At 35.8% G+C, this 18,891-nt stretch overlaps 1 protein-coding gene across 1 annotated transcript in view; it reads left to right on the top strand.

The window, feature by feature from the left end:
- Positions 1-18,891, top strand: part of LRP1B (LDL receptor related protein 1B) — a 1,553,318-nt gene that overhangs the window by 1,000,871 nt on the left and 533,556 nt on the right. Inside the window, exons 22-23 of the mRNA XM_084892846.1 lie at positions 2,374-2,574; positions 10,253-10,498. Of these exons, the coding sequence (XP_084748972.1) occupies positions 2,374-2,574; positions 10,253-10,498 (447 nt within the window). The remainder of the gene's footprint in view (positions 1-2,373; positions 2,575-10,252; positions 10,499-18,891) is intronic.

Raw genomic sequence — 18,891 nt, 5'->3', positions numbered from 1 at the left:
GGTCAGTGCACATCATAGTGACTGGTCAGCCAGTTGACTGTCTTCCCCCTGGTGGTCAGTGCATGTCATGGAGAGTGGTTGAGTGGCCTTAGAATATCATTAGTATTTTACACTTTGATTGGGTGAATAAACAACTGGATGACTGGACATTTGAATATTAGGCTTTTATTATATAGGACTAGAGGCCCATAGCATGAAATTCATGCATGGTGGGTCCCTCAGCCCAACCTGCACCCTCTCCATTCTGGGACCCCTCAGGGGATATCCAACTGCTGGTTGGGATGGGTCCTAAACTGGCAGTCAGACGTTTCCCTTGTAATCCAGGACTGCTGGCTTCTAACCACTCACCTGTCTGCCTGCCAGATCACCCCTAACCATCCTCCCTACCTGCCTAGTCACCCCCAACTGCCCTTCCCTGCTGGCCAGGTTGCCCCTAACTTCCCTTCCCTACTGGCCTGGTCACCACTAACTACCTCTACCTTGGCCCCCATCACCGTGGCTTTGTCTGGAAGGATGTCTGGATGATGTCCAGGAGATGTCTGGTCTAATTAGCATATTACCCTTTTATTAATATAGAAGGGGATTTTTGTGTCTCTATGCAGTTTATTGATATGTTTATTGATATCCTGTTATGAAATATTTTAACTACTGCTTCTTCAAAATACTGCTAAATATTTCCCATATCCAGTTCCTATTCATTAATCTTTTGCATTTTTTTGACTTAAAGGTATTTTCAGTTTTATTTTCTTAATTTTATGATAAACTGATAGGATTGTAATAATATTGTTACTGTTGTGTTTGGAATCATATTAACTTTGGGAAAATAGTATTTTAAATAATATCTTTTTTTAAAGACTAAACTATATCTTTATGCAATGCTGCTTTTTTTTTTGTTCTGTAGGTGTTTAAATTTTCCTTATGCAAATTCTATAATATTTTGGATAGTTATACTTTATCTTATAGCAGATTTTTTAATTGTTTGTTTTTTTTACTATATTTTTACATATGAAATTTATTAATTTTTGTGTAAATTTCGAAACTACCTACCTAGTTTTGGATTTCTTAGTTTCTTACAGTCCTTATTTAATTTTTATTGATTTTATAATTACATAATTATATTAATGACAGGTAATGATACTCTTTTCTAACTGTACATCTCATTTTTTAAATATTTCCTAATTCCTCCATTAGATCATATTTCTAGAATGATATAAAATAATAATATTATTTGTTTTATTTATAATGTGGATACAAGAGCTTGTGTTATTTCTCCATTTATATCACATTTATTATTTGTGAAGTATTCATTTTAAGAGTATTTAAACTAATAATATTGAATATTATCACATGAATTTATATTAATTATAGGACTGATCATTTGTGTTTTGTTCTTATTTGACTTATAATAGTATGAAACATTATTAATATATTACTATATATGAAACATCTTTTCATTAGTATTTTACTTAAAATTTAGCAGCCCATAAGATTGAAGAAGACATTTATAGAGGATGACTCTTGGATATATACATTCTTATATATTTCATTTTCTTTTGTTTGCCCCAGTAATTTTATGAGATATTGATATGCACTTAGTCATTAGCTAGTATTTATCTTATGGTACATTATTTTATTCATATAACACCTTAATTGTGGATAATCCAGAAAAATAATAACTTAGAAGAAAAATGCAAACAATATGGAAATGAGGAATAATTTGCAGTGATAAAAGAGTTACCTAGACAATGACCATTGTTTTCTATGCACTTTCAATTGTTACTTGGAAACATGCTGGCTAAATAGTAATCACTTTTTTCTCTCAAAGTCAATAAATACACATTTCCATAAATCTGGTCTGTATTATACCTTAACTATGAATATATTTAATAACACTTTATATTATTTTATGAAAGGACATGTACATAAGTCTGGGTTTGAGGAGTTTAGATGATGAGGTTATAAATGTCAATAAAAGGACATTTCTCCTGCAAAAATAAAATATTTACTTAAATTTAGAATTCCAAAAGACACTGATAGCGTTTACCTAAATTTAAAGTTTATAGAGACACTTATATACAAATATACCTTTAAAGACTGTAATTAAACTTTCAATTCATCACAGGATTATTTAAGTAAGGTAGACCAATAACTTGAAACTAAATAAAATATCAAGGATTTAACACTAAGAGCCACTTTAAGAACCAGGACAAGAACCACTGAAATGTTATGAAAATAAACTGGGAAGCTATCAGCTAACAGGTTTGTTGTTAATGGCGAGTAGTTCTGGCTCTGATAGATGATAGTGATGACCACTCGTTATCACAGTGATTTAATTACAAAACATCAAATGCACGTTCTTTCTATTTTCTTAAGGGAGATGCATCAACAAAGCATGGGTATGTGATGGAGATATTGACTGTGAAGATCAGTCCGATGAAGATGACTGTGACAGTTTCTTGTGTGGACCACCCAAGTACCCTTGTGCCAACGACACTTCCGTCTGCCTGCAGCCAGAGAAGCTCTGCAATGGGAGAAGAGACTGTCTGGATGGATCTGATGAAGGCGATCTCTGTGGTATTGCACTTTTCACTGCATTTGCTTCCTTCTGAACACTGGAGCCTTTTAGTTCACTGGCTCATACTGATTATAGTAACAGTCACTCTTTCCATTCATTCAATTTAAATAAAACATCTAGCACTGAACCCTATCTACCTTTTTTGCAACCATGTTAAGTCTATAACAATTTTACAAATATGATTAGAAATTTCTGAAAATAAACCATAGGAGTGTAGCCTGTATTCAACTCACTTAACAATGATATAGTTATGCTCATCATTTAGATCTCTGCATGGTCAATGCTGCTGCCACAATGGAACTGATTATTTTTGTTAGCGAGTCACTCAGGATAGGAGAATCTTGTTATTAGTGATCAATGGAATGGAGTTTACTGCCACCCAATGGATTTTGCCATGCCTTCTAGTCGTGAAAATAGAAACATATTTAGAAAGAAGAAAGTAAGGGTCTGGATTATAAGACCAACTGAATATTACTGATTTATGTATGTGTGTATGTTTTTTTCATTAGCTTTTAGTCCTCATATAATAACTTTCTTTAATGTGCTTTAATTAGCAAAAATGATGATTTCTATCTGATAGCTTTTGAGCTTAACTTTTGAGTTATGCATATATTCATATAAGTTATTTGGTTAATCTTTTCCCACACCCTCCCCCCTTCCCGATGAGTTTCCTCGGTCTGTTCCATGCTTCCATGTCTCTTTGTTTGCAGTTTATTTTGTTCATTAGATTTCACATACAAGTGAGATCATGTGATACTTGTCTTTCTATGATTGGCTTACTGACTTAGCATAGCAACCTCCTGGTCCTTCCATGCTGTCTCAAAGGGTAAGGGATCCTTCTTTTTAACTGCTGCATAGTATTCTGTGGTATAAATGTGCAACTTTTTTATTCATTCATCTACTGATGGCTGTTTCTAGATCTTAGCTATTGTGAATTGTGCTGCTATGAATGTATGGGTACATACATTCTTTCTAATTGGTGTTTCACCATTCTCAGGATAGATTCCTAGAAATGGGATCACTGAGTGAAATGGCAGTTCATATTTCATTTTCTGAAGAAACTCAACACTGTTTTCCATAGGGGCTAGTCCATTTTGCATTCCCACCAGCAATGCATGAGGGTTCCCTTTTCTCCAAATCTTTTCTAACAATAGTGCAATGAAGGCTGTGGTGTGGGGGAGGGGACATGAAGGGAGTTAATGGGCTAAAAAATGGGGGATATCTGTAATACTTTCAACAATAAATATAACTCTAAATAAATATATAAAATAAAGTTATTTTTGACTAGCTATCTCCTTAAACCAATTAGCATACCTAAAGAAAACTATATTTTCTTCTTTGTGGGGAGATCAGATATTTAGCAAGGAGGTCTTTAAAATACATATTTTAGATAATAACTGATGGTGAAATTAATAGAATAATGAAGAAGAGTTTATGGAATTGTAGGAAGAATATGAGGTTGTGAGAAAAGGATAAAGCTGCCCAATTGAATGTAGGGAAGACAACTGCATTTAAGACTGAAGTTATCATATTTTGATCTGAATTGAGCATTAATAGCACAATAAGTATTACAAAAGAATACTGTTGTACTTTTTAAGTTATGTAAATATATTTCTTCAAAGGAGTTTGTGATTCTATAAAATAATCTTGAAGTAGTCAATGCAACAATCTCAGTCAGTGATGCCAAATTTTAAACAAGAAGACTCAAACCAAAATGCCTCCCAGAAAACCTAAATTAGAAAACAATAAAAAATACTAAACAAAGGTGACAGATTAGTTTATCTCTGTTCACTCTTATGACTCTCCTAGATTCTTCTCCCTGATGGAGCAGTTTGGTGGATAGGAATGATAGGATTATCTCTTGGATGGCAGTATCTGAGGCTTGCTCAGGAAGATTATCAGAGCGATTCTGAATGAAAGAAACTATCAGTATTCTTAAAATTAAAAGTGTGTAACTTTAGAAAAAGTCTAGACTTTGAAAAGTTTAAATTATGTGCTTTCTCATTTATAGTTCAATTAAGTAACCTAGACAGATGGCTTAATTTTTTGAAATGTCAGTTTCCTCAAAACAAAAATGGAGATGAGGATCTCTATCATGAAATCATGGTAATAATACCTGAGGCACTATGAATGTTGAAAGAAATTAGAGTTTTTTTTTCACCTTTTTTAAACCCTTGGGTTAAATGAAGTAAGAGGAGAAAAAGAGAGAGTACAGTACTAAGAAAAATGAATAAAATGATATAAAAACAACTTTATATTCCTATCTGCTGAACTCTGAATTGGGAAAACAATTTTTAAAAAAAATTTTGTTGTTGAAAGTATTACATGTCCCATTTTCCCCCCACTGACCTCCCCCAGGTTGCCCTTGCCCCAAAGCCTAGGCCTTTACCCCCCTGTTTTCTGAGTCCATTGGTTAGGCTTATATGCATGCAAGTTCATTGCTGATCTCTACCACCCTGCTGTTTCTGAATTAATATGTTTACTTCAAGATTGAAAATCGCTTTTAGCTTATCTAGCCATTTTTTCATCAGAGGAGGAGCCTCACTCAAACATTTCACAGAATTACAGAGAGTAGAGAGGCTACCATAAAGCTGGTTATAAAATTACCAGAGAAGGTACTAACCCCAGAGAAGAAACAAGCTTCTCCAGTTTTTTTTTATGACTGGGGACCATTGGAGCACTTAGAGCAAGAGTGAGATGGTTATCTCTTTGCATGCTTGCATTAGACGGAGACTACTCTCAAATCTTTGAGAAGACAGTTTTGAGTTGTAGAAGATTTATATCTAAAAAAAAAATTGAAAAAGGTTTAGAGAAAGTAGTATTTATAATTGCAAGCTTTCTAAAGTAACCACTCTAAGAGGAGGTTCAGGGACCTGAGCTTATCACTAAGTTTTGGCTGGAACAAAGAGTAAATTCTCTTGGCTGGGGTGAGCTTTCTTAGGCAAGCACTTTAAGGGGGATTGAAGGGCGGGGAATGGAATCATTCTAGATAGAAATGCCGCCTTGAGCTGTTAGAAACTTTTCCAGTATTTGTTGAATCTCTTATTGGGTGGAACTGCCCTGGCAGGAGTGGAGAATGAAATTATTTGTGCATAGAGTTTGCAATTTTTATAGGCCAAGGTTGGGGACCAGTTGAAAAGAGAATTCAGGAGGAATCCAAAATGGCTGCTCGGGTAGGCACCTAGCCGCAGCCGCACGCAACAATTTCAATAAAATACAACTAAAATATAAAATGGACATTACCCAGAACTACAGGAAAGTCAACTGACTGGAAATTCTACAACGAGAAGCAAGGAGAAAACCAGAAGGAAGCGCGGAGGAGCTGTAAAAGCCCAAGGTACGGAGACACGCGGCGCGCGCGGAGAGGACGGAGCCGGAGAAGAGGGAGGCCGAGTGCCTGGCTGGCGTTCCCTAGCGGGAAGGAGATAAACACTCCGACTGTGCTGGGCCCCCAACTCCTCTGAACCCCCGTTCTAGGCCAGACCCCGGGGACCCAGGCTCATCCAGAGGGAGCTGGGCTGTAAGGCGGTACCCGGGGAAGCGGCGAAAGGAGGTCCCAGAGGCGCGCAGAGAAGGGACGGCCGGCTGTGCTGTAGGACTGCCCTGGCAGGAAGGAGACAGGGGCTCCAGACTGCTCTGAACGCCATCTCCAACTCCACTTCCAACTGAACTGAACCCCAGTTTCGGGCCCATTGCAGGAGAGCTTACACTGTTTGGTAGCAGGCGAAAATCGAGGGCACCTTTCTCTCAGAGGTGCTTGCAACAAGTACTGAAGGACCCTGAGTCTCAGGAGTCGCATAGGGCGGGGCTGATGGAAGCCAAGGCTGTAGGCTCCACCCTGAAACCCCGCCCCATCAGAAAAGCTGCCTGTGAAAATGCCTAAACCAAATAGATCACAAACGAAAGAAATGGAGGACAAAAAGCGACTGGATATAGAGTTCAAAACCACACTTATAAGGTTTTTCAAGATACTCCTAGAAAAGGCCGATAAAATAAATGAGACCTATGAGGATATGAAAAGGGATCAACAAGAAATGATAAGGGATCAACAAGAAATAAAGAATACATTGTCTGAAATAAAAAAATATTATATAGAGTCCTAAAAACAGAATAGAAGATCGCAAGAATCAAGTCAAAGATTTGGAACATAAAGAGCCAGAAGACACTCCTCTGCAGAAGCTAGAAGGCAAGAGAATCCAGAAAATTGAAGATAATGTAAGAAACCTCTGGGACAACTTCAAACGATCCAACATCAGAATCATGGGGGTCCCAGAAGATGAGAGAGAGCAAGATATTGAAAACATACTGAAAGAAATAGTGACAGAAAACTTCCCCCACCTGGGGAAAGAATTGGACTTACAAGTCCAGGAAGCACACAGAACTCCAAATAAGAGGAATCCAAAGAGGACCACACCAAGACAAATCATAATTAAGATTCTAAGAGCAAAGGACAAAGAGAGAATATTAAAAGCATCAAGAGCTAAGCAGGTGGTTACCTATAAAGGAGCACCTATACGATTGTCAGCTGATTTCTCAACAGAAACCATGCAGGCCAGACGGGAATGGCAAGAAATATTCAAGGTGATGAATAGCAAGAACCTACAGCCAAAAATACTCTACCCAGCAAAGCTATCACTCAGAATCGAAGGCCAGATAAAGAGCTTCACTAATATAAAAAAGCTAAAGGAGTTAATCACCACCAAACCAGAATTATATGAATTGCTGAGGGGGGTTCTTTCAGAAGAGAAAGTAAATAAAGATAAAAATTATGAACAACAAATACGTAACTATCAACAAGTGAATCTAAAAACCAAGGAAATTAAAAAAAAAAATCTGATGAACAATATTAACTGTTGAATATAATAGAATCAGAGGTATGGAAGGGGAGTGAACTGATGATTCTTGGGGAAAAGAGGAGAGGGGAATGTGGGAAGAGACTGAACATAAACTGTGCACCTATGGATGAGGACAATGGGGAGTGGGGAAAGGGCAGAGGGTGGGGTGGGAAGGGGGGGGGAAAGGAACACTTGTAATAATATGAACAATAAAAATTTATTTTAAAAAAAAAAAGAAAAAAAAAAGAAAAGAGAATTCAGAGGAACCTGACTAGAGTTTGGTGAATAAGTCTTTGTCAGATAATCATTTTTTTTTTTTTTTTTTTAATGACAGGTATAGGGTTAAGGAAGAATTGACAAGGGACTAGCCATACAAATATTAGCATTAAATTTCCATATTTAGTTTTATATTTCAACGCGAATTTTTTGTTGTTGTTGTTTGTTTATCCTAAATCTGTGATTTAATTCCTCAGATAAGAATAGACACTTCAGGACTAAGAGAACAGTCGTATTTGAAATAAGCTGAAAGCATTGTAACTTTTCTAACAACTATATTTTTATTAATTTCAGAGAAGAAGGGAGAGGGAGAGATAGAAACATCAATGATGAGAGAGAATCATTGACTGGCTGCCTTCTGCATGCCCCACACTGAGGATTGAGCCCACGGCTCAGGCATATGCTCTGACCTGGAATTGAGCCGTGACCTCTATGCTCAACCAGTGAGCTATGCCAGCAGGGCTGTAACTTTTCCCCCCCACATACTGGATACAGTGACATTTCTTTGAAGTAATTCTACTGAAAAAGAATGTCAGACCGTAGAGGGGAAGGGGAAGTGCTGTGCTTGGGGGAGAGGGTGGTGAGGGTGAGGTCAATGGGGGGGAAAAGAAGACTCATGTAATACTTTAAACCATAAAGAATTAAAAAGAAAAGAATGTCAGTTGAACTAAAAGGGGGCAAATACTTTGAAATGACTGCTGTATTGAAATTATTATGAATATGGGTGAATAAACACATTTGGAGGAACCAATAAATGAATTATTTTCCCCCCTAACGTAATGGTTACCTTGAATTGCATTCTTAAAGAAAATAGTTAATATTATCATCTTCTTTTCTTGCTACTGTCACTTCTTATAAAAGTTGGCTCATATGGAAGTTTAACAAGTGTGGAAAATATATTTTTTAAAACCTTACATTTCAGCCTAATTTTAAACTGGATAAATTTCCAGGAATAACAGGAAATATTTGAAGTATGTAAGTACATATAACTGCAACTTATTGAACAACATTCTATTTTAGCTTGTCTCAAAAGAAAACTTCTAATTAAATAGCCTTTAAAAAGTACTCAAAAATATTTTAAAGCAAAAAAAAAAAAAAAAAAAAGAGGTTTTGTTTTCCTTATTACTATTTATTTAATAGCGAACTAGAAGCCAGATGCACAAAGATTCATGCTAGAATGGGCTTTCCTTTCCCTGGGGGCTGGCACCACCTTTCCCAGCCCCTTTCTGCTCAGACCCCACAGCCGCCTCTTTCCTCTTCTGGAACTACCTTTTTCCACTCCAGCCCAGACTTCCCATGCTGCCCAGAGGCCCTGAGAGACTGGGAGTGGGGGAGAAGGCCTGTGTCCATGGTGATGACACAAGCAACCCGTCTGCCCCATCACTAGGTGACTGTGTATGCAAATGAGCTGCCATCTTAGTTGGGTTAATTTGCATACCACTTCTGATTGGCTGGCGGCATAGCGGAAGTATGGTCAATTTATATGTTTGTCTATTATTAGGTAAGATAGTAATGTGAAATATATTTTTGCAATTAATGTGCTTGCAAAATAATTAGCTGCTTTTTTTTTCTTTCCAAAGGATAAGTATTCCAACTTGTAATTTTCCCAATTGGACAAGTAGTTACTCTTTTTAAGGCAGTTCTGTGTGTGCCTTTGGACATTTTTTTTTTAATTCAACAAATATTCTTAACTGCTTACTTCATACTAGGGACTGTGCTATTTCACATGCACTGGTAAACAGAGCCACATATTGGCTCAGTCTCCTCAGGGAGACTGCAATTTTATGATGGAGTAGAATGATAAATTAATATATCTAATATAATCAGATATTATAAATGCTGCAAAAGAATATTCTCTTTCTTTATAAACCAGTTATATTATTCATGCAGTCAATACTAGTTGTTCATTATTTCAGCCAAGTTCATAATGACATATATATATATATATATATATATATATATATATATATATATTACTCTAAACAAATATATATAACATACAATTTACCTAAATTAAAAATAAATGGCTGCAGCCTGTAAAGGGGAAACTAATCCATTCATCATTTGCATTATCATTATAAATCAGACTATAGATGCAGAAAAAGGTATGTGGATATTATGCATATAAATGTATATGCCTGTTTACTTGTAAACATCAAAATAAGTCAAATGTTCAGATTATCAATGTATGTATATGTATCCCTCTTGGAAGACCTCAACAATTGATTTTGAGTAACTGTTAAAAGGCTCACCACAGTTGCTCTACTAATAATAGAAATATTGAACCCATTTACCTTTGTGGGTACAACCAAGTGTACTCCAAAGTTTACAGAAATGAAAATCTTTTGTTCTAAATTCCTGTCATACAGAATTACATTTGGTCGTTGGAAGAATTATTGGATGCAATAATTCAGGAGCCCAACTCCTGAAAAAGAAATCTGAAAAGGCTGTCTTCTATTTATTATATTCTCTCTCTATTTTCAACCTCAGGGAATTGAGTTCAAAGATTAGTATTTAATTGTTCAAAACAAAGGATAATGCCCTAAAATCTCTTCTCCTTTTGTAGATGAATGTTCTCTGAACAATGGAGGCTGTAGCAACCACTGTTCTGTTGTTCCTGGAAGAGGAATTGTCTGCTCCTGCCCTGAAGGACTTCAACTCCATAAAGACAATAAAACCTGCGAGATTGTGGATTACTGTAGCAATCACCTGAAGTGCAGTCAAGTGTGTGAGCAGCACAAGCACACAGTCAAGTGCTCATGCTATGAAGGGTGGAAGCTGGATGTGGACGGTGAAAGTTGCACAAGTGTTGGTAAGTGGTTGTGTGTTTTGCTATATTTAACAATAGCAAGTGTTGTGTGTTTGGTTTTTTTTTGTTTGTTTCTGTGTATTGTGTATATTTTTTTCTATATTTAAGAATAGATCTTAAGAAAAAAATCTAAAGACACCTTCAGAATATTAGCAAAAGGGTTCCTTTGAATTTAGGTAAGGCATAAGAAGAATCTTCTGGACAGAAAATGTTACAGTAATCCTTACAATTATAATACATCGGATTATTTTCCCTTAGATATTGTTTTTTAACATCAACCCCCCCCTAGGGGTTACAAAACTTACTTTTGTATGCTCCAAAGCTTTTACTTTTATTTCTCTTTACATTCTTTTTAGAATCTCAAGTCTGGTCCTTTCTCACGTCTGTGTTTCCTAGCATTCCTGAAAAAAACTCCTTGTTCTGGCTGTTTTCATCTTATAACTCCCATTCAAAACACTGTGCTGGTTCTCTAGGTCATATTTCACAGTGGGGAAAGCATATGAAGGCTATGGAGTTTGACATTTGGATTCTAATCCTGCAGCTGGCATTCATTATGTATGTGACTCCAGAAAGGTTACATAAAACTCCCTGAACCTCGGTTTTCTCATCTTTTAAACATCAGTATCTCCTCTATAGCATGGTTCAAGAATAGCATGAAACACTTGGTACCTTGCCTCACACCCATTAGGTGCTTAGTGAACGATGGCGTCCCCCTGTCTTTCCAGATTTGTAGTCTACATCTGCAGGACACTTAGTGGTCCATGAACGGAACTGAAGGGGTCCATGAACGTTGTTGGGGAAAATATCACACCTTTATTTTCTTTACCCTCTCACTGAAAGTTAACATTTCTTTCAATTGTGAATGTATGACACAGACCAATTACTATCAGCAACTCCTATTGCATCTCCAATGGAATAAACATATTTGTATCATGTTAAAGTTTCTATATCTCAAAATGTCAATTATGTTCAAGCTTTAAAAACTACAATTACTTCAATAATAGGAGTCATTAGAACCACTGCTCAATTTTGTTACTGAATATATTAATAAAAAAGCAAATATGTTACTACAAAAGTGTTTATTGTTCAATGTTCACAATTGCATTTCAATGTATGATTCCTGTATAAACGTGAACCTTTTTTTTTTTTTTACTTTTTCTTATTATTTTTATACTTTTTAAAACGTTCTGATAAGTGGTACACAGATTTCATCAGACTGCTGAGAATCTGTACATTATAAACATTTTGCTTCTTATATTTAGATTGTATTTTTTTCTCTTCATCTCTGAAAATTGTGACATGCTGTAAGACCTACTAGCTCAAATCTTTCTTCTGTAATTGAGTCTTTTTCCAAATATTACTGTGTACTAATTTATCCTTTGCCATAAATATGTAATCACATTTTAAATTTGTTATCTAATTTTATTATCTACTTTATCTTTTCTATTTATATTTATTATGTTTATTTATGATCTCTCCAATCATCTAAAAGTCAGAATTTAAGTTATAGATATTTTCACTTATATTTTACATAAAATCCAGTTTAGTTCTGGAAAAATAATATTCAATAAAAATACTATATTTTTCAGAGAATATTAAATTACTTTTTTCTTTTATTTCAAATATTTTGTGGTTATTTTCTTATGGCCATTAAAATTTGGGTTATTAGAGGCCTAAAATAAGCAAATATTTATATGACAAAATTATTATGAGGAACTGGAAAAAACGATAATTTGTTATAATGATAGTAGTTATCTAATTTATATGAATGTTTGGAGTAGGGGAAATATCAAATTTTTATCTCAGACATAGTTATAACCATTTTTTACATGAGAATTGAATCATTAATTGTTTTTTGGATACAAATGACAGAATGATTGACATGGTGGTTTTGTACTCTGTGAAGTCAATAACACTCATGTTCAATATTAGAGTAATTTAACATTTGAATACATGTGGCCAGGTGCAAAGATAATTTTTATGATGGATTTGACCCCTCCTACACTGAGCTCAAAATGAAACTCTAAGAGTACCATAGGATTTCTCACTGTTAAGATAGTTATATTTCACATCTGGCTTTGTTTATAATTTAAGAGGAAAGCAAAATTATGTAGGTTTACATTGTAGAAATGTAGTCCCAAACCACTGCAATAAAGCAAATAGCACAATAAATAAATCCTGTGAAGTTTTTGGTTTCTAGTATATATAAATTAGGTTTTTACTTTTTTGTAGTTTATTAGGTATAAAGTAGCATTATGTGTATAAAGTAATATAGTGTACATACATTGACCTAAAAATACTTTATTGCTAAAGAATACTAACCATTATTTGAATCTTCAAGAGTCATAATCTTTTTGCCTGGATGTTGATTGCTGCTGACTGGTCAGGGTGGTGATTGCTGAAGGTTTGGGTGGCTGTGGCAATTTCTTAAAGTAAGACAACAATAAAGTTTGCTCACTCTGTCCCAAAAAATATCTCTGTTGCATGTGACACTGTTTTATAGCATTTACCTACAGTAGAACCTCTTTCAAAATTGGAGTCTTTTACACACTGGCACTGCTTTGTCAACTAAGTTTATATAATACTCGAAACCCTGTGTTGTAATTTTAACAATCTTTAGTCTTCATAAAGAGCAGATTTCATCTCAAGAAACTACTTTCTTGGTTCATTCATAAGCATTAACTCCTCGTCTGTGAAAGTTTATCATGTGATTGCAGCAACATGGTCACATCATCAGCCCCCACTTCTCATTCTGGTTCTCCAGCTATTTCCACCACAACTGAAGTTATGTCTTCCACTAAAAGTCTTGAGCCCCTGAAAGTCATCCATCAGGGTTGGAAGCAACTTTTTCCAAACTTCTATTAATGCTGACATTTTCTCCTCTTTCCATGAATCACTAAGGTTCTTAATGTCATCCAGATTGGTGACTTCTTTCCAGAAGGTTTTCAATTTACTTTACCCAGATCCATCAGAGGATTCACAGTCAATGGCGGCTATAGCCTTACAAAATTTCTGAAATAATATGACTTTAAAGTCAAAATCACTCCTTCATTCATGGGCTGAAGAATGGATGCTGTGTTAGCAAGCATGAAAACAACATTAATCTCATTGCACATCTTAATCAGAGCTCCTTAGTGACCAGGTGCATGTTTAAGGAGCAGTACTATTTTATAAGGAATCGTTTTTCCAGAGCAGTAGGTCTCAGCAGTGGGCTTAAAATATTCAGTAAACCACGTGTAAACAGACTTGCTGTCATTTGTTGTTTTATTTATAGAGCACAGGTTGAGTAGATTAGCATTGTTCTTAAGGGCCTTAGGTTTTTGAAATGGTAAATGTGAATTGGCTTCAATTTTAAGTCACCAGCTGCCTTAGCCCTTAACAAGAGAGTCAGCTGATCCTTTGAAACTTTGAAGTCAGGGAATAACTTCTCCTTTCTAGCTATGGAAGTCTTAAATGGCATCTTATTCTTCCAAAATAAGGCTATTTCATCTACATTGAAAACCTGTTATTTAACGTAGCCACCTCTATTGATTACCTTAGCTAGATCTTCTGGCTAACTTTCTGCATCCTCTATATCAGCACTTGTTGCTTTAACTTTGCACTTTATGAAGAAAGCTTCTTTCTTTAAACTTTACAAACCAACCAAGCATAATTTTTTTTTCCTGCAGCTTCCTCAATTAAAGGTTTTAGCTTAGGGGTATTGTGGCTATTTGACCTTCCATCCAGACCACCAAATGATATACACACACATACACACACATACACACACACACACACACACACACACACACACTAAGGCTGTTACTTATCATTGGTATATTCACTTGAGCAGCACTTCGAGTTTTCTTCAAGAACTTTTCTTGTGCATTCATAATGTGGCTAACTGGTGCACAGGCTTTTGGACTTTTCCACGCCTCTGTTCCTAAACTCAATCATTTCTAGCTTTTGAGAAATATTTGACTCTCCACTTGAACACTCACAGGCCATTTTAGGATTGATAATCGACTTAACTGTAATATTGTTGTGTCTCAGATGGTACATTGGCCTAGGAGTGGGAGGGTGGTGGGAATGGCCAGTCAATGGAGTAGTCAGGATACACACAACATTTATCCATTAAGTTATCTGTTTTATATGAGTGCAAATTCATGGTGCACCAAGACAATTACAGTAGTAACATGAAAGGTCATAGATCACAGATCACCATAACAAATCCTATCTAATAAAGAGGGAATATGCTAATTAACCCTCAAACTATCACAAAGATGGTGGTGCCCACAGCCACAAATTGGCGCCAAACTAGTCCCCTCAGCCCCGAAGCCGCTCAGGGCCGGCGCGAGGTTTGCTTGGATGTCAGCTGCCCAGCTGCCCAGGGCTGGCCAGAGGCACAGACAAGCCTTGGATGGTGGCTGCCCAACCATCCAGGGCCAACCGAGGCTCAGGTGACCAGGGCCGGCTGAACCTTGCATTGCTGGCTTTGACAGCAGCAGAGGTGTGATGGGGGTGTCACCTTCCCCTTATCTCCAGGTCACCTCCCACCCCTGAGGGCTCCCAGACTGTCAAAGGGGGCAAAGTGGACTGAGGGAACCCACTCCAGTGCATGAATTTTCATGTATTGGGCCTCTAGTGTAATAATAATTAAACAGTTTGAGATATTGCAAGAATTACCCAAATGTGACACAGAGATATGAAGTAAACAAATTCTGTTGGAAAAATGATGCCAATAGACTTGCTGAGTAGCCATTAACCTTCAATTTGTAAAAAAAAAAAAAAACAAAAAAACAAAACAAAAAAACAAAAAAAACAAACCACCAAAAAACAAACAAAAAACACTCAAAAACAAAACAAAAAATTACTACAAAGCAAAAAAAAAAAAAATTACCTGCTTATAGTTTACATTTTTAAGATAATATGAGGCTTTTCTTACTGAAAGAATTTAGCCTGCTGGTAATTTATCCCTTTCTGAAGCATATAGTGTACAAAATACCACTGTCAGCAATTTACAGATAACAAGTTTTATTAGGAATTGAAATTAATTTTTATATAAAAAAATTTATTCTGTATTTTATATACTTCAATTTTGGAAAAAAGTCCTATCCTATCCCAGATTCATAGTTCAATAAAATGAATAATTATTAATTATAGAACTTCATAGATAAATTTCTGTTTTCTTGCTCTTTCCTTTCTTATTTCCATAATTCTTGAGACCTGGTTTTTTAAATGTGTTTTTTCTATTCAATGCAACACCTGTGCTTATTCTCCATGTTATTCAGAAAAAAAGAGTAATACAATCTTGATGCTTCAATTAGGACCATAATGCCACATTCATTTTTTCCTTTTGAATTTTCCTCTTTTGTTCTTTCATTTTCTTCTGTAATTTTTTTCTTTCTAAATTCTATAACATCTGTTCTTTTCTGAATTGCTGAACTTAATTCATTTTCTTCTAAGTTCATACCTAACAATTTTTCGTTAAATGTAATGATTTTCATAATTACTGTTTTTATGTTATTTAACTATAAATCTTATTTTTCTTGGATATCCCAATACTTAAATTTGTCAGTTCCTTACATCTTCCCTATTTAATGGAAATACATATATTATTAAACACTTTCTCCTAAGGTATTTGTATCTTTGCTTTTTGCTAGGCAGCTCCCTTACAATATTGCAGCATGTTTCCAGTATCATTGGTAAGAACATTATAGCATTCCTTTTTATTTTCTCTTATAATGACCACCTACTGGTACACTATGTTCATTGACCGATCCTTAATTCTCAGATGCCTCTTAGAGAACTCCTTACTCTGAGGACTTCTGTTATCACCTCAAATCTGATTACTGTGGACTTTACATCAATAGCTATTATCTCTTTCCCACTATTCAATTCATTTCACCAGATATAATCAAGTCACATCAAATTAGTTGGTTAAAATGTGCACTTTCTTTTAGCCCTCAATATTCCATAGTTATCTCAATGGTTCCAATTTTCTTCTGGTCTTTACAACCACAACCTCAATTTATATTTGACTTCGCCAGTTCTCTATTCTCCTCTTTCTACATATTTTAATCTTTCTTTACAGTATCTCTTGGATTCAACCCTCTTTCAATTGAGTAGCATCAGTACCACAGTAGAGCCCAGATTTTCCTGTGTTGTAATAATGGCAGTCTTCTCTATTTTTTGTCATAATTTTATTTTTCCAGGTTATGAGGAGAAGAAACTTAACGGGATATAGTCTTTTATTAAAGAGGGAGAGAGAAATCCAAATATGAAAAATGAGAATTAAAGGAAAGCTGTCAGTAATATGGTCAAAAATAAAATTTGAAAGAAAGAAAATAATAAGTAGATGGTTACCTTGGTGAATAATCCTATATAATAAAAGCCTAATATGCTAAGTGCCTGGCCATCCAGTCAACCAATCAAAGTGAGATATGCTAATGATATACTAAGGCTGTTCAGTCACTCACTATGATGTCCACTGACCACAAGGGGGCAGACATTTCAATTGGTAGGTTAGCTTGTTTCTGGGGTCCCACTGATTGGGACTGAGTGAGGCAAGTCAGACCTGCCCTGTAGCTCTCCCACACTCCCTTCCTGAATGGCCAACCTCCCATGTCCCTCCCTGTCCATGATCATGCTTTGGTGGGGTACCTCAGCCTGACTTTCACCCTCTCACAATCCAGGACCCCTTGGGAGATGTCAGAGAGCCGGTTTCAGCCCAATGTTGCAGATCAAGCCAAGGACCCCATTGGTGCACGAATTTGTACACTGGGCCTCTAGTAGAATATAAAATGAGATTAGGAGAATGAAGCTGTGTGGGGGGATGTAAACTGGCCATTAACTCCTTTACTTATTTTAATAAAAAGACACTTCAACAGAGTCTGAATCCATGATTTTAAGGTAACTTTCTATTGTTTATGGACAGAAACACAAATTCTTTAGCCTGCTATTTAATGCCTTCTTTATTTCTGCTTATTTTTTATCTCTGCAACCTGATGTTTCATTATCTTCCACTCTAGGCATGTTATTACTGTTTCATCATTAGTAATGATAGTAATGTATAGAGGGCAAGGTTGTATAAAGTACTTTCACAGATATCACTTTATTTTACCATTTCCTTTGTGTGCTTTGTTTGTTGTCATCTATGATCTTTCAGGATAACAATATTGTCTATGTTCCCCCTGGAAATTTGAATCCTATACTCTATTCAAAATTCCCTCCTCTATGAATCGTTTCTCCAAATTAATTATTATAATACCGTATTACTAATACCTATCATTCATTAAGTATCTGAAAACCCAACAATAGTGTGGTGAAGATCTAGGGAGGGAAAGGTGAAGGTTGGTGGACATGAGCAAAGGAGGGGGATTGAGGGACATCTGCAATAGTGTCTTTCTTTTAAATGACAGAACATCCACAATCATCTTTTATCAGTAATAATGATATATTCTGTTTTAAAATTTTATGAGTATTATTTCTATTGAGAACCATTTGAAACTGTTGTGTTTATGTTTAGTGTCTTGTATCCATTAGCTCTTGTCATAGTTATCACTGCAATGAATAACCACAATAACTGAGTGATTACAATACACATAATGTTTGCTCACAAGTTCCCAGGCCTTCTGAGAAATTCCTGTGGTCTTGGCTGGACTTACGGATGTGTTACACAGTCAGCTGCAGGTCTGTTGGTTAGCTTTACTGATCATGGCAGGGCTCTCTCCCCTACTATCTACCATCTAGTTTCTTGGGATGTATTCAGTTTCTCTCCACATTTATTCATTAAAAAAACATTTAATTAAAGTGCTGGGAAGAGCTTCCTAAAGTATATTCATGTTCAGGGGGAAATAAAATGGCAGTAACTCCCCTACACCAAGGGTTGCCAGCCGAGGTTCATACCGTTCTGAGGTTCATACTGTTCTTTCTCTGGTGCTTGGTCTTAGGGTCTTAGGGACATCTTAACAAGCAAGACAGATAAAACCCCTGTTTTCATAGAGCTTATTATCTAGTGAGGGAAATAGATGACCAACAAGTAAATATTGCTTTTAAAATATACTTCAAACAGAATAAATAAGCCATGGCTATATAATAGAAATGGGTCTTAATTAGGCAACTAATCAGGAAAGACCTCTCTGTAAAGATGAGATTAATGAGAACAGTAAACCTGTTTGCAATTAATAGAAACACAGTTCAAATTAATTTGAATTGATAAGTCCTTTGGACCACGTGTATAAAGCATGGGGTGTGCATAGGAGATCTGAAGGAGGGAACTAGTCTTAGGGGTAATTGGAACTATAGCTTTGAGTGTTCTTAGAACAATCTCTGCCCAGGTCATCGCTGCCTCATTCTCTGTGGCATTTTTCTCTTCTACAATACTACAAATAGGTTTCTTCATCTTACAAGAACAT

The sequence above is a fragment of the Pipistrellus hanaki genome (assembly GCF_964339955.1).
Source record: "Pipistrellus hanaki genome assembly, chromosome: 8".
Classification (NCBI taxonomy): domain Eukaryota; kingdom Metazoa; phylum Chordata; class Mammalia; order Chiroptera; family Vespertilionidae; genus Pipistrellus; species Pipistrellus hanaki.
The sequence above is the reverse complement of the archived record's forward strand: the minus strand, read 5'-3'. Positions and strand labels throughout refer to the sequence as shown.